General features: G+C 49.6%; 1 protein-coding gene across 1 annotated transcript in view; it reads left to right on the plus strand.

The window, feature by feature from the left end:
* Catsperd (cation channel sperm associated auxiliary subunit delta) overlaps positions 1–12,698 on the plus strand; it is a 36,283-nt gene extending 23,585 nt beyond the window's left edge. Inside the window, exons 9-18 of the mRNA XM_042055275.1 lie at positions 6–122; positions 384–442; positions 4,159–4,237; positions 4,939–4,991; positions 5,995–6,069; positions 7,813–7,941; positions 9,646–9,835; positions 10,061–10,218; positions 10,794–11,091; positions 12,636–12,698. Of these exons, the coding sequence (XP_041911209.1) occupies positions 6–122; positions 384–442; positions 4,159–4,237; positions 4,939–4,991; positions 5,995–6,069; positions 7,813–7,941; positions 9,646–9,835; positions 10,061–10,218; positions 10,794–11,091; positions 12,636–12,698 (1,221 nt within the window). The remainder of the gene's footprint in view (positions 1–5; positions 123–383; positions 443–4,158; positions 4,238–4,938; positions 4,992–5,994; positions 6,070–7,812; positions 7,942–9,645; positions 9,836–10,060; positions 10,219–10,793; positions 11,092–12,635) is intronic.
* Positions 12,699–13,654: the final 956 nt, after the last annotated feature.

Consider the following 13,654-nt stretch of genomic DNA (forward strand, 5'->3'; position numbering starts at 1 on the left):
ACCAGGTAGGGGGCCAGTTGTCCCCCCTGCACCTGTCTGCCTTGGAGTCATGGCTCAGTCTACACGATGTCACTGAGCAGGCAGGACTCAGCCAGACCCACACTTCAGGCAATCCTCGTGACGTGAGATGTCAGTGAGGGGGCAGACAAAGTTGCACCTCAGAGGGGAGACCAAGGATTGGTGTCACAAGGGTCATGAGAGCGTAGAGAAGGTTTCCCGATGACACAGAAGTAAGACATAGCGGGGCTGGACAGCTGATGGGCCCACCAGTCACCCTTCTCCCACTAGCCCCGTCCCATTTGGGGTGACATCTGTGCGGACCCCTGCTGCAAATGGCTGTCTCTCTGTGTGTCTGTCTGTTGCTGTCTCTGCCGCTGCCACAGGAAATTGAACTCCAACAGCAGCACCACTGGAATAATGCGGACCTTAACTTCACCTCCAGGTACTGACAGTCTCGGGGCTTGAGGGTTGTCTCTGCTCCTACCTACAGGGTTTCTTGGAGCCACAGTGGGAGAAGTAGGGCTGACTTCCAACACTACCTCTGGAACACTGCGATCACATTATTCTAAGTTCTCCATGGGGACAGGGCCTGGAGCTGGTGGAGCAGCCACCCAGGAAGCCTGCAACTCTGGGTCCTGACTGCCACCACATGTGGCTGTGGTCTCAACCCTGGAGGAGTGGGAGCAGGAAGGTCAAGAGTTTGAGGTTAGCCTGTGCAGATGAGTACGTGTGTGTCTCTGGGTCTGTGTGTGTCTGCTCTCGGATACTGTGGGAGATACCATGACCAAAAGGAACTTGGAGAGGAAAGGGTTTACTTGGCTTACACGGGCTGACACATCTTCGAGGGAAGCGGAGAAAGAATCTGAAGACAGGGACTGACGCAGAAGCCATAGAGGAGTGTTGCTTCCGGGCTGCTCCTGGGGACTCAGCCTGCTTTTGGTTTTGTTTGTTTGGGTTTTTGTTTTTCTGAGATGGTTTCTCTGTGTAACAGCCCTGGCTACTGTGGAACTCATGCTGTAGACCAGGATGGCTTCGAACTCAACAGAGACCCACCTGCCTCTGCCATCAGAGTGCTGGGATGAAAGGTGTGCCACCACAGTCCAGCACTCAGCCTGCTTTTCTTTTTCATGTTACCGTAGCATTTAATTTGGAGTGGGCTTGTAAGTACAATTGTGGTTTTTTTTAAATGCAGTTACTTATAATATTTATTTTTATTTTATTTTATTTTATTGATGGTTATTGAGCTCTACATTTTTCTCTGCTCCACTCCCTGTCTCTCCCGCTTCAACCCTCCCCTAAGGTCCCCATGCTCCTAATTTACTCAGGACATCTTGTCTTTTTATACTTTCTACTTCCCATGTAGATTAGATCTATGTAAGTCTCTCTTAGTGTCCTCATTGTTGTCTAAGATCTCTGGGAGTGTGGTTTGTAGGCTGGCTTTCTTTGCTTTATGTTTAAAAACACCTATGAGTGAGTACATGTGATAATTGTCTTTCTGTGTCTGGGTTACCTCACTCAAAATAATGTTTTCTAGCTCCATCCATTTTCCTTCAAAATTCAAGCTGTTGTTTTTTTTTTCTGCTGTGTAGTACTCCATTGTGTAAATTTACCACATTTTTCTTAACCATTCTTCAATTGAGGTGCATTTAGGTTGTTTCCAGGCTGTGGCTATGACAAACAAAGCTGCGATGAACATAGTTGAGCACATGTCCTTGTGGCACGATTGAGCATCCTTTGGATATATACCCAAAAGTGGTATTATTGGGTCTTGAGGAAGGTTGTTTCCTAATTTTCTGAGAAATTGCCACACTGACATTCAAACGGGTTGTACCAGCTTGCACTCCCACCAGCAATGCAGGAGTGTTCCCTTTTCCCCACAACCTCTCCAGCATAAGATGTCATCAGTGTTTTTGATTTTGGCCATTCTTACAGGTGTAAGATAGAATCTCAGAGTTGCTTTGATTTGCATTTCTCTGATGACTAAGGATGTTAAACATTTCCTTAAGTGTCTTTCAGCCATTTTAGATTCCTCTGTTGAGAGTTCTCTGTTTAGTACTCCAATTTTTAAATTGGATCATGTGATCTATTGGTGTCCAATTTCTTGAGTTCTTTGTATATTTTGGAGAGCAGACCTCTGTCTGATGTGGGGTTAGTGAAGATCTTTTCCCATTCTGTAGGCTGTCGTTTTGTCTTGTTGACCGTGTCCTTTGCTTTGCAGAAGCTTTTCAGTTTCAGGAGGTCCCATTTATTAATTGTTTCTCTCAGTGTCTGTGCTGCTGGGGTTCTATTTAGGAAGTGATTCCCGGTGCCAATGCATTCAAGTGTACTTCCCACTTTCTCTTCTATAAGGTTCAGTGTGGCTACCCTTATGTTGAGGTCTTTGGTCCATTTGGACTTGAGTTTTGTACATGGTGATAGATATGGGTCTATTTTCATTCTTCTACATATTGATATCCAGTTATGCCAGCACCACTTGTTAAATGTGCTTTCTTTCTTCCATTTGATATTTTTTGCTTCTTTATCAAAGATCAGGTGTTAAAGGTGTGTGGATTGATATCCGGGTCTTCTATTAATTTCCATTGGTCCTCCTGTCTGTTCTTATGCCAATACCAGGCTGTTTTCAGTACTGTAGCTCTGTAGTAGAGTTTGAAGTTAGGGATTGTGATGTCTCCAGAAGTTCTTTTGTTGTACAGGATTGTTTTGGCTATCCTGGGTTTTTTGCTTTTCCAAATGAAGTTGAGTACTGTTCTTCTGAGGTCTTTGAAGAATTTTGCTGGGATTTTGATGGGCATTGCATTGAATGTGTAGACTGCTTTTGGTAAGACTGCCATTTTTACTATATTAATTCTGCCTACCCAAGAGCATAGGAGATCTTTCCACTTTCTTGTGTCTTCTTCAATTTCTTTCTTAAAAGATTTAAAGTTCTTGCAATACAAGTCTTCCACTTGTTTGGTTAGAGTTACTCTGAGATATTTTATGCTATTTGTGGCTATTGTGAAGGGTGTTGTTTCTCTGATTTCTTCCCCAGCCCTTTTATCATCTGTGTTCAGGAGGGCTACTGATTTTTTGGGGGGGTTAATCTTGTATCCTGCAACATTGCTGAAAGTGTTTATGAGTTGTAGAAGTTCCTTGGTAGAATTTTTGGGATCACTTATGTAAACTATCATATCATATCATATATCATATCATATCATAGCATATCATATATCACAGTGAGAGTTTGACTTCTTTTCCAATTTGTATACCCTTGATCTCCCTTTGGTGTTTATTGCGCTAGCTAGGACTTCAAGAACTATATTGAATAGAAATAGAGAGAGTGGACAACCTTGTCTTGTTCCTGATTTCAGTGGAATTGCTGGAAGTTTCTCTCCATTTAGTTTGATGTCAACTGTTGGCTTGCTGTATATTGCCTTAATTATGTTTTGGTATGCTCCTTATATCCCTGCTCTCTCCAAGACCTTTATCATGAAGGGATGTTGTATTTTGTCAAATGCTTTTTAGCATCTAATGAGATGATCATGTGGTTTTTATTTTTCAGCTTGTTTATATGGTGGATTACGACGACAAATTTTCGTATGTTGAACCATCCCTGCATCTGTGGGATGAAGTTGACTTGGTCATGGTGGATGATGGTTCTGATGTTTTCTTGGATTCAATTTGCTAGTATTTTATTTAGTACTTTTGCATCAATGTTCATAAGTGAGATTGGTCTGTAGTTCTCTTTCTTAGTAATGTTTTTCTGTGGTTTGGGTATCAGGGTAATTGTAGCCTCATAAAAAGAGTTTGTCAGCCTGATTTCTTATATAGTTGGTCGGGAGCCCAGCCTAGAGGCTGAGCCATATCTCCAGCCCAGGCTGCTTTCTCATTTAACCTGGATCACCCACCAGGGGAGGCACCATATCTGCTGAAGCTTCCCACATCAATCACTAATGAAGTAAATGCCACACTGGCCAATCTGATGGGGCAAAATCTCAGTTGAAGTTCCCTCTTCCTGGCTGTGTCAAGTTGACAGCCAAAAGTATTCACGGCAGATACCGGCAGGTGGAGGGCAGAGGATGGGGAAGGACCCGGGCGTGTGGATGGATGGTCGGCAGGGTGAGCGCGCCAGCATCACCATATCGCAGACCTTCCATCCCTGGTGTCCCTGTTGCTTTGCAGCATCAAGCATCACAGCATCTCCTCCCTGACCGTGGACATAGCTGACAAGACAATGGCGTGTGTGGACCTGAAGCCCCTGGTGTGTGCCGAGTCTCAGAGCTTCAGAAATGACACTGGTGTCTTGATTGCTGGGGTCCCTCTTGCAATCTCGGGGAATCCCTCACAACCCTCTGGGGGAAGTGCTGTTTCTCACTGGCATCTCTAGAATTTTCTCTGGCCAATTTGAGGAGCTAGAGCTTCTAGATCAGTGGTTTTCATCCTCCCAGACGCTGAGACCCTTTAACACAGCTCCCCAACCATACAATTATTTTCATTGCTATTTCATAAGTGTGATTTTGTTACTGTTATGAATCATAAATACCTGTGATTTTTCCAATGGTCTCAGGTGATCCCTGTGAAAGAATTGTTTTACCCCATGGGGTTGCGACCCACAGATTGAGACCCACTGTTCTAGGTGCTTCCAGAGACTTGAAAATGAAATGCCTGCATGCAAGAACTTATGCGTCCTTCATCCACAGCTGCGTCATTCGCAGTGGGTGGCCGTGGGAACCAACAAACGGATGGGGAGAGCGTGGCCCATTCATTCGGTTGATATTATTCAGCCAGGAAAAGGAACACAGTTGTTACCATAATCCCAGTGTGGAGCACTGCATGTTTTTGAGGGCAGGGCTGAAAAGCTAGGTGTTTGCTGTGGGTGGAGCCAGGGACAGCATTGGCAGCAGGGCTGATGGTGGCTCTTCATGGCTTGTTTGACCGCCTCTCCACCTCTGTCCCTTGCAGACCACACTCATTTCAATTGGCTGTGACCAGACCAAGAGGATTGTTGTGCAGAAGTGAGTGTCACAGCCCCAGGGACAGGGGAGGCAGGGCAAGGCCGGCAGCATCGCTATAGTGAGGTGACATTCTTCTATCTACCTTTGTATGTCTTTAGTAGTTCCATAATAGGGGATTCGGGGCCTGGAGAAAGGGCTCAGCCATTAGAACAACAGGCTCTTGCAGAGGACCAGGGTTCGGTTCCCAGCAACCACATGGTGGCTCACAACTGTCTGTAACTCCAGGTCCAGGGGACCTGACACACTCATATGATTTTTGTGGGCTCTGCACACACATGGTGCACAGACAGACATGCAGGCAAAATACTCGCACACACAAATAAATAAGTATACATTTAAACACTGAAATATTTAAATTATACTACGTTATTGAATGTTAAATTTAAATATTAGCATCAAAGTTCTGCATACAATTGACAGTTGTGCTACAAATTAAAACACTGAAAACCGCAAATCCCTGGAAGTAGCCGTCCATCCTGAGCCAGGAAGAGGTTGGCTAGTCCACGCGGAAGTGGCTATGCTGTGCTCTGGGGCCCTAGTGTGCGTGACCTGAGCTTGTGGATGAGGTGATGCTGTGACCTTCCTATGAAGATCTGCTCTTTCTTGTGTTAGACTGTTTTTACTCTGTGTGTGTCTGAGAGTGAGTGGGTGTGTAAGCAGGCGTGAGGGTATGTGTGAGGAGAGTTGGTGTGGGTGTGAATGGGAGGTGAGTATCGGTGTGTGTGAGTGAGTGTGGGGGTGCAAGTTCTCTCAGAGTCCAGAGACCTCAGATCCCCTGGAGCTGCCAGTACACACAGCTGTGAGCCCCTCCCTCACAAAGCTATCTCTGCAGCCACAGGTTTTAATTTCTAAGGAAGGATTTGGAACCCTCCCTAAGGTGACTGCAGGCCCCTACCCTCCACCTCCACAGCTGGGGCCAGTGCCCCCACCATCCCCCTCCAGTTCTTTGTCCGTCCCCCGTGTCGTCCCCCCACCCCTGTTCACCCACTTCTCTCCATTACAGCAAAATTTCCGCTTGCTCCATGGGAATCCTCGATGCGGTGGAGCTGCAGAAAAACTACAGTTACACCATTGAGAAGTAAGTGGGGTGTTACCCACCTCTCGTTCCTCCACAACCTGGGGACAGAGACCCCAGGAATGAGGAAGAGTGATTTAAAACTGGGGTCTGGCCCAGGGCATCCGTGCAGTCGCAGGAGCTAGCGGGATGCAGCGGTGTGTAGGGAGCCGGCACATTGTGCCAGGAGCTAGCGGGATGCAGCTGTGTAGGGAGCCTGGCACATTGTGCCAGGCACTGGAACCCATCGGGAAGCCTCTCCTTTGTTTAATGTGATACTTTGAGTCAGAGCCAGGCCTTAGCACTGACGGTAAGATGTCTTATTAGCTATGTGTTGCTATGATAAGACATTGTGACCGAAAGCAACCCAAGAAGGAGAGGATGCAGAGGCTGTGGAGGAATGCTGTTTACTGGCTTGCTCCCCATAGCTTGCTTGGTTTGTATTTATTTATTTATTTATTTATTTTTGGTTTTTCGAAACAGGGTTTCTCTGCGTAGCTTTGGAGCCTGTCCTGGAACTCACTTTGTAGACCAAGCTGGCCTTGAACTCAGAGATCCGCCTGCCTCTGCCTCTCGAGTGCTGGGAGTGGGTGGGTAAGCACCACCACCGTCCAGCTCCTGGTTTATTTTCTTCAGCCCAGCTGCCCAGGAGTGGCACTGCCCGCGGTGGGCCGGGTCTCCCACATCAATCATTAACCCAGAAAACGCACCACAGGCCTTTTTTCAGCTGAGGCTTCCTCCTGACAGATGACCCTGGCTTGTATCAAGTTAACTAAGAAAACTAAGCAGCACTAGCCAAGGCCAGCCCTGGTGCCGTGTCTGGGGAGGGCCGTCACTCGGGAGCGTTTCTCTGATGCAGCCCCTCACTCACACAACGGAGGTTTGTGACTGAAGCTCCAGAGGACGTAGTCTAGGTGCTAACCTGAGCCCCACCCCCATCTCTCACAGGGGTTCCAGGTGGGGCTTCTCCTGACCCACCAGAAGGGCAGATACAGATCAGCAGTCCCCACACACCATTGCTTACATGGGACTTACACATCTGTGGATTTTAGTATCTACCGGTGGTCCAGAGCCAACTGAGGCTGGGGGAGGTGGAGGCAGAAGGGACTTGGGAGAGAGAAACACTGTCCAGATGATGCTTTCATTCAGTGTGGCGTGTGACAGAAAGAGGACAATCTGTGGGTGTTGCTCTCTTCCTTTCATCGTGTAGGTCCCAAGAGCAAACTCAGGTCATGAGCAAGGTGACCCCACTGTGTCCCCTCACCGCTTCAGTTTGGGCCTCTGTGCAGCTGTCAGCGATTGGCTGGGGCCTCTCTCAGGAGACTCTTGAACTTGGCTTGAAATGCGCCGACTAAAAATGCACACACGCGGGCACACACAGACAGACACATTCTCACACATACACCGTGTACAGAAACACATAAATGTAAACCCGAGGAAAAGACCTTTGTATGTCTGTCCTGGCGTGGGAGGACCCAGCAAAGACTGCAGCTGCCAGGACCTGTGATGTAAAAACAAAAGGCGGGGGCGTTAGTGGCAGTGGTGGCACACGCCTTTAATCCCGGCACTCGGGAGGCAGAGGCAGGCAGAGGCAGGCAGAGGCAGGCAGATCTTTGTGAGTTCGGGGCCAGCCTGGTCTACAGAGTGAGTTCCAGGACAGGCTCCAAAGCCGCAGAGAAACCCTGTTTTAAAACAAACAAGCAAGCAAAGCACAGTGGTGGCGCAGCAGTGTGGGCTTCAGTCACCGTGGTCCTTGTTTCTCCAAAGGGAAGCGTACAAACCTGTGAGCCACAATGCGGAGGCTCAGAGTAACCTGCTCGTGTATTACCAGTACAAGGCCCTGGGCTGCCCTCGCCTGGTCTACTACGACAAGCCGTGGAAGCCCGTGGTGGAACTGTAAGGCCCCAGGCTGCGCCAGCACCCGACCCCCAGCCACCTCTCCTGCCCCACCCCCGCCCCACTCAGCCCCAGCTACTGAGCCCAAAGCTAAGGAAGCTTGGCCCAGGTCTCAGTGTGAGAAAGGCCTCTGTTGCCACGGCCTTGGCTTGACTTGGCAGGTGTACACAGCAGGCCTTCTGACTCCTCCTTTTATGGTTCATATCATGCCAGCCTCTAACCCACAATGTAGTTGAGGCTGGCTTTGGGTTCTGCACATTCCTGCTGCAACCCTCCAAGTGCTGGCATCTCTTGTGCCATCACACCCGCTTACATCGTCTCCTTCTGTCCCCCTCTGTTCAGCCTATGCTCTCCCAACTCTGTCCTTGCCCAAAGCAAGCTCTATGTTTCTAGGAGTGGTTGTGGGGTTTTGAAGGATGAGCAGGAGTTTGTCAGCATATATGACAATGGAGGCACAGCTAGATAGAGACTAGACACTCAGAGACAGGTGCAATCACACACACCTGTGATCCTCGCATTCAGGAAGCTGAGGCAGAAGGATTGCGAGTTGAAGGCTGGTCTGGGGTACACAGCAAGACTGTCTTAAAGAGATCATCTCGAGTTGGGTGGTGATGGCACATCTTTAATCCCAACACTCAGAGGGCAGAGGCAGGAGGATCTCTGTGAGTTAGAGGCCAGCCTAGTCTACAGAGTGAGTCCCAGGACAGCCCGGGCTACACAGAGAAACCCTGTCTTGAAAAACCAAAAGAAGAGAAAAAAAATATCTTGGAGAAAGTTGTTTGAAGGTTGAATGTGGGCGGACTTTTGAGCGGTGTGTGGCTGACTGCTAAAGCTTCTTTGTGGAGCGGGAGCTTCTGCAGTCCCTGGAAGCAGTCACCCCGAAATCTCTGGAGGCTCTGAGGACCAGTGTCACTATGGGCTCCCTTTGGAACATGATTATGCTTGTGTCGCTTAGATGGCTTCCAGACAGTGTCCCCTGTAGTGCAGGCTGGCCACAAACGTCCCCCCATGCTTCACCTCCCCAAGTGCGGTGACCCTGGGTGTAGATGACCAGGCTTTCCACAGCAACCGCGATGCTGTGCACCTGCTCCCACACTGGGCCGCCCAGGGAGCAGTGCCGTTCCTGAGGCCCGGGCTCTTCCCCTCAGAGCCTAGCCCTGCCTGTCAAGGTTGGTTCCAAGTCTGTGTGTCCAGATTGTTTTGATCCTCAGCTACCAAGGCAAAGTCAAGCCTAAAAAGAGAAGCTCGGCTCAATATTCAGATGACACAGCCCTCAGATGTCAGGGTGCTTCAGTCCTTGGGTGCAGACCTAAGATTTGGGAAGGTATCCACAGACATCATCCAAACCTCTCAGGGATGGATAGGGTACGGGAGTTCAGTTTGCTGGGGCCAACTGGTAGAGTGCTCGCTTGGCTTCATGAAGCCCCAGATCCCGTTCCAAGCACCCCAAGAACCAGGCACCATAGTGCACACAAACCTGTCATCCCAGCACTGCAGAGGTAGAGACAGGGATCAGGAGTTCAAGGCCAGCCTGGGCTACAGAAACAATAAACAAAACCCAAACACACAACATCACAAACTTATCCCTTTTTAGGAAGGACCCTCATTCATAGTGGCTGGATCCCCTCCCTCTACTTCTTTCCCATTCTTTTCCCACACCTTCCATCGGGGCGTGGAACCCCGCTGCCTCACCTTGTGTCTCAGGTGGAAGGACGGGGTTCTAGAAGAAATCATGAACGCTGAGTACGTGATCAGTGAGATCAACGGGGTATTCACCTATTCATACTCCCTGACGGCCGCCACTGCCAACTGCCGGTCACAGCCTCAGAACTGGAGCACCATTCGGGCACGGTTGGACAAGCACACAGGTCATCAATCCCTCTGGAACAGAGAGGTAGGCGGGATCCCGCCCACGCTGTGCTGGTTGGTGTCTGCCGGCCATCCCATCACTGTGGAGCTGGAGGCTGAAGGACCCACTACAAAGCAAGTTGGAGGGCAGTCTAGGCCGTATCTTGCCAGGAGTCCCAGGAAGGGGGAAGTAGGAGGTTGGGAGGGTTAGGAGGACCGAGGGCCAGCGTCATCCGGAATGGCATCCTGCATCCTTCTCTCCTTGCCCCAGAACTATGTCAGCTGTCACGAGGACAACGACGGCCAGCCCCTGCTGTGGCCAGAGGTGGAGTATCAGATCTTAGGTGGCCGGACAGACAATAAGGTTATTTTTGGTCAAAGAAATGGAATCTACATCTTTCTTCTCACTGTGGTGGATCCATACTACAGGTGAGTGGAGCGGACACTGTGGCTGGAGGGGGGGTCAAGGAGAGGTGACACACAGGTTTGGCGTCAGAGCAATCTGGCAGATTCTGGGGATGGTAGTGTGTGCCTGTCACCCCAGCAATGGGGAGATGGACAGACACAGGAGGATCAAGAGTTCAAGGCCATCTTTGGCTACAGAACTAGTTTGAGGCCAGCCTGGGCTACATGAGATCAGGGTCAAACTCAGGCAGCAGCAACTGTGGGCCGTGGCCGCATAAGGGTGGCCGTTCATCCACCTGGCTTCCTGGACACATGCAGGGCTGCGGGCTTTCACTCCAGACTCCTCCCTCCCCTTGCTGAGGCTGTTGGTCCTCCACGCCCCTGACCTCACCGGGCTTTCTCACCATTCCACTCCTCTGGCAGCAGCCGAAGTTCAGCTGGCCTGTCATCATGTTTTTCTTTCAAATGGTGATGTAATCGTCCTTAGTCCCCTTTCCCCCAAACAGAAAAACATATCTTAGTACCCATGCACGAGAGAAAGCCGGCCTTGTGAACAGGAGTGGGGACCCAGGACAGTCTTTGCCCACTGTTCCCTGCAGCTACTGCAGCTTAAACACCATATTCAGCGTGTACGTGTACGGGGCCTTACCCGTGGCGATGTTCCCGCCGGTGCTCAGCATCATGCTGCTGGTGGTTACAACGCTACTGAGCATGTGGCTAGTTTACACCATCCCCAAGGAGCTGAGCACTGAGAGGGGCCAGCGTTTCAAGAACTTCTGGTCCCGGCTGTTCCTTGACTGCTTTAAGATCTGCAACCGTTTCTGGCTGTGGGGCAGACTGAGACAGTGCCTGCGCTCCAGGAAGGTGAAGGACCAGCCAAAGGGACTCCCAAGCCAGGTACACTAAGAGGCAAGATAGACAGACTTTGAGAGACAGCCAAACACATAGGGGCTACAGGGAGGGACCTCCAGCCTCCGTGTGTGTGTGTGTGTGTGTGTGTGTGTGTGTATACATTGTCTCCTGTCCCAATAAACTGTTAACAATAGTGACCAGACAGTATCCATGCCAACCCGGCGCTCCACCCCCTAACCATACATACCCCCAGCCGTCCTTATATATCAAAAGCAAACATGTTTTCCCACACTAACGAGTTTTTCCCATCCTCCAATGTTAACCTCCAGCACAAACAAATATGTCAAATATGTTTTTTCCCCCAACTTTTACATCAAAACATTTTTAAACAGAAAACAACACTTGGCATTTTTTTCTAGCTTGGCCAAATTGGGCCAGGTACATTCTGTCTTTACAAAACTAAAAGGTGATTGACATAAGCACACCTTTTCAAGAACAGCCATCCCGGGCTGGAGAGGTGGCTCAGAGGTTAAGAGCACCGGCTGCTCTTCCAGAGGACCTGAGTTCAATTCCCCATTTACAACCATCTGTAATGAGATCTGCAGGTATACGTGCAGACAGAACACTGTGTACATAATAAAATCGTGAGATTACAGAGTGTCTCTGCAGTTGCCTGGGATGGGATCAGGTAAGAAATAAGTCAGGGCGGGGCGGTGGTGGCACACGCTTTTAATCCCAGCACTCAGGAGGGAGAGGCAGGCGGATCTCTATGAGTTCGAAGCCAGAACTAGTTCCAGGACAGTCTCCAAAGAGAAACCCTGTCTCAAAAAAAGGGGGGGGGGGCGCTGGAGAGATGGCTCAGAGGTTAAGAGCATTGCCTGCTCTTCCAAAGGTCCTGAGTTCAATTCCCAGCAACCATATGGTGGCTCACAACCATCTGTAATGGGGTCTGGCGCCCTCTTCTGGCCTACAGGTATACACACAGACAGAATATTGTATAAATAATAAATAAATATATTTTTTAAAAAAAGACAGGGATCATCCTGCCTTTGTCTCCAGAGTGCTGGGATTAAAGGTGTGCACCACTACCGCCTGGCTGAGAAACCCTGTCTTGAAAAAAAAAAAGAAAGAAGTCAGGAGTCACCAGGCTTGTACATGGGACTTCGGAGATGTCTCTGTCACTGTTCTATTGTTATGAAGAGACACCATGACCAAGGCAACTCATTTCTTTCTGTTTTTGTTTTTGTTTTTTGTTTTCTTTTTTTTTTAAATGTGTGGCTCAGGCTGGTCTCGAACTCGTTACCCTCCTGCCTCTGCTTCCTTCAGCAAATCCTACCAGTGTGTGCCACCACAACCGGTGGGGGTTTTTTTTTTTTTTTGTGATAGGGTTTCTCTGTGTAACCCAGGCTGTTCTGGAACTTGCTATGCAGACCAGTCTGGCTTTGAACTCAGAGATATGCCTGCCCCTGCCTCCTGAGTGCTGGGCTTAAAGGCATGCGCCACCACTGCCTGGCTCCAAGGCAACTCTTACAAAGGAAAGCAGCTGAGGGTTTGTTTACAGTGTCAGAGGCTTAGTCCATGGTTACCAGGTGCTGGAGAGCAGCCAAGAGCTACATCCTGACCTGCCAGCAGCAGGCAGAGAGACCCTTTGAAATCTCAAAGCCCACCCCAGTGGCATACCCTCCAACAAGGCCACACCTAATCCAAACAGTTCACCAGCCGGGACCCAATCACTCAGTCGTGGGTCTCCAGCAGTCGTCACGCACACGCCGTAGATGTCTTTCTACTGTGAACTGGGCTTCTGGTGGGAAGCTGAGAAACTGCAGGTTTCTTGAGGGGGTGGAGGGAGGGAAAAGGCCACATGGACTTAGGCTCTCTCAGTTCTTGATGGCTCTATAAACCCAGAGCTGTCTTTGAGCCGAGGCTGGACCCCGTGAGTGGAGTGTCTAGCATGCACCAAGCCCCAATGGATACCCCAAGCACCTGAGCTGAGTGTGCTAACACATGCCTGTCATCCTAGCAGGAGGCAGAGGGCCGGCCTCAGCTACATACTGAGTTTGAGACCATTCTGGGCCACGTGAACCCTATCTCAATAATTACTATTCTGTCCGTGCAACACCGTTAATCGTGTTGAAGTTCTGGAGGCTGTAGCCAGATTCTGGGCATTTGGGGTTGGACAATGCGAAGAAACTTGGCTCTCGCCTCACAGGGCAGAAGAAGAGATTTTCTGGAGTCGCATGTGACCGTGACTCAGGGACACAGGTTTCCACAGGTGAGCTGTTTCAGGAAGTGTCAATAGTAACAGGGTAGGGTTGTCACAGTCAAGCGCTTCTCGGGGACATTGCTGTGAACCTCTGCTGCTGTGGGCCTGCCATGACATCATTCTTCGCATTGGGACTGGCAGAAGCCAGGGCCTGCTTCTGCATCTCCAAAAGCTCGCCTAATCAACACAAGGATGTCAGTGACACACGGGCGAGGAATGAAAGGTGGTGAAGGGATAATCTGACTGTGAACCTGCACCATTCCAGCCCTCCACTCTCAGGTCCCGGGCTAGGTCTCCTTACCAAGCCCTCACTAAGATCCCGGGCGGGGCTAGTTCAGTGAACAC

This window comes from Arvicola amphibius, chromosome 1, assembly GCF_903992535.2.
Source record: "Arvicola amphibius chromosome 1, mArvAmp1.2, whole genome shotgun sequence".
Classification (NCBI taxonomy): domain Eukaryota; kingdom Metazoa; phylum Chordata; class Mammalia; order Rodentia; family Cricetidae; genus Arvicola; species Arvicola amphibius.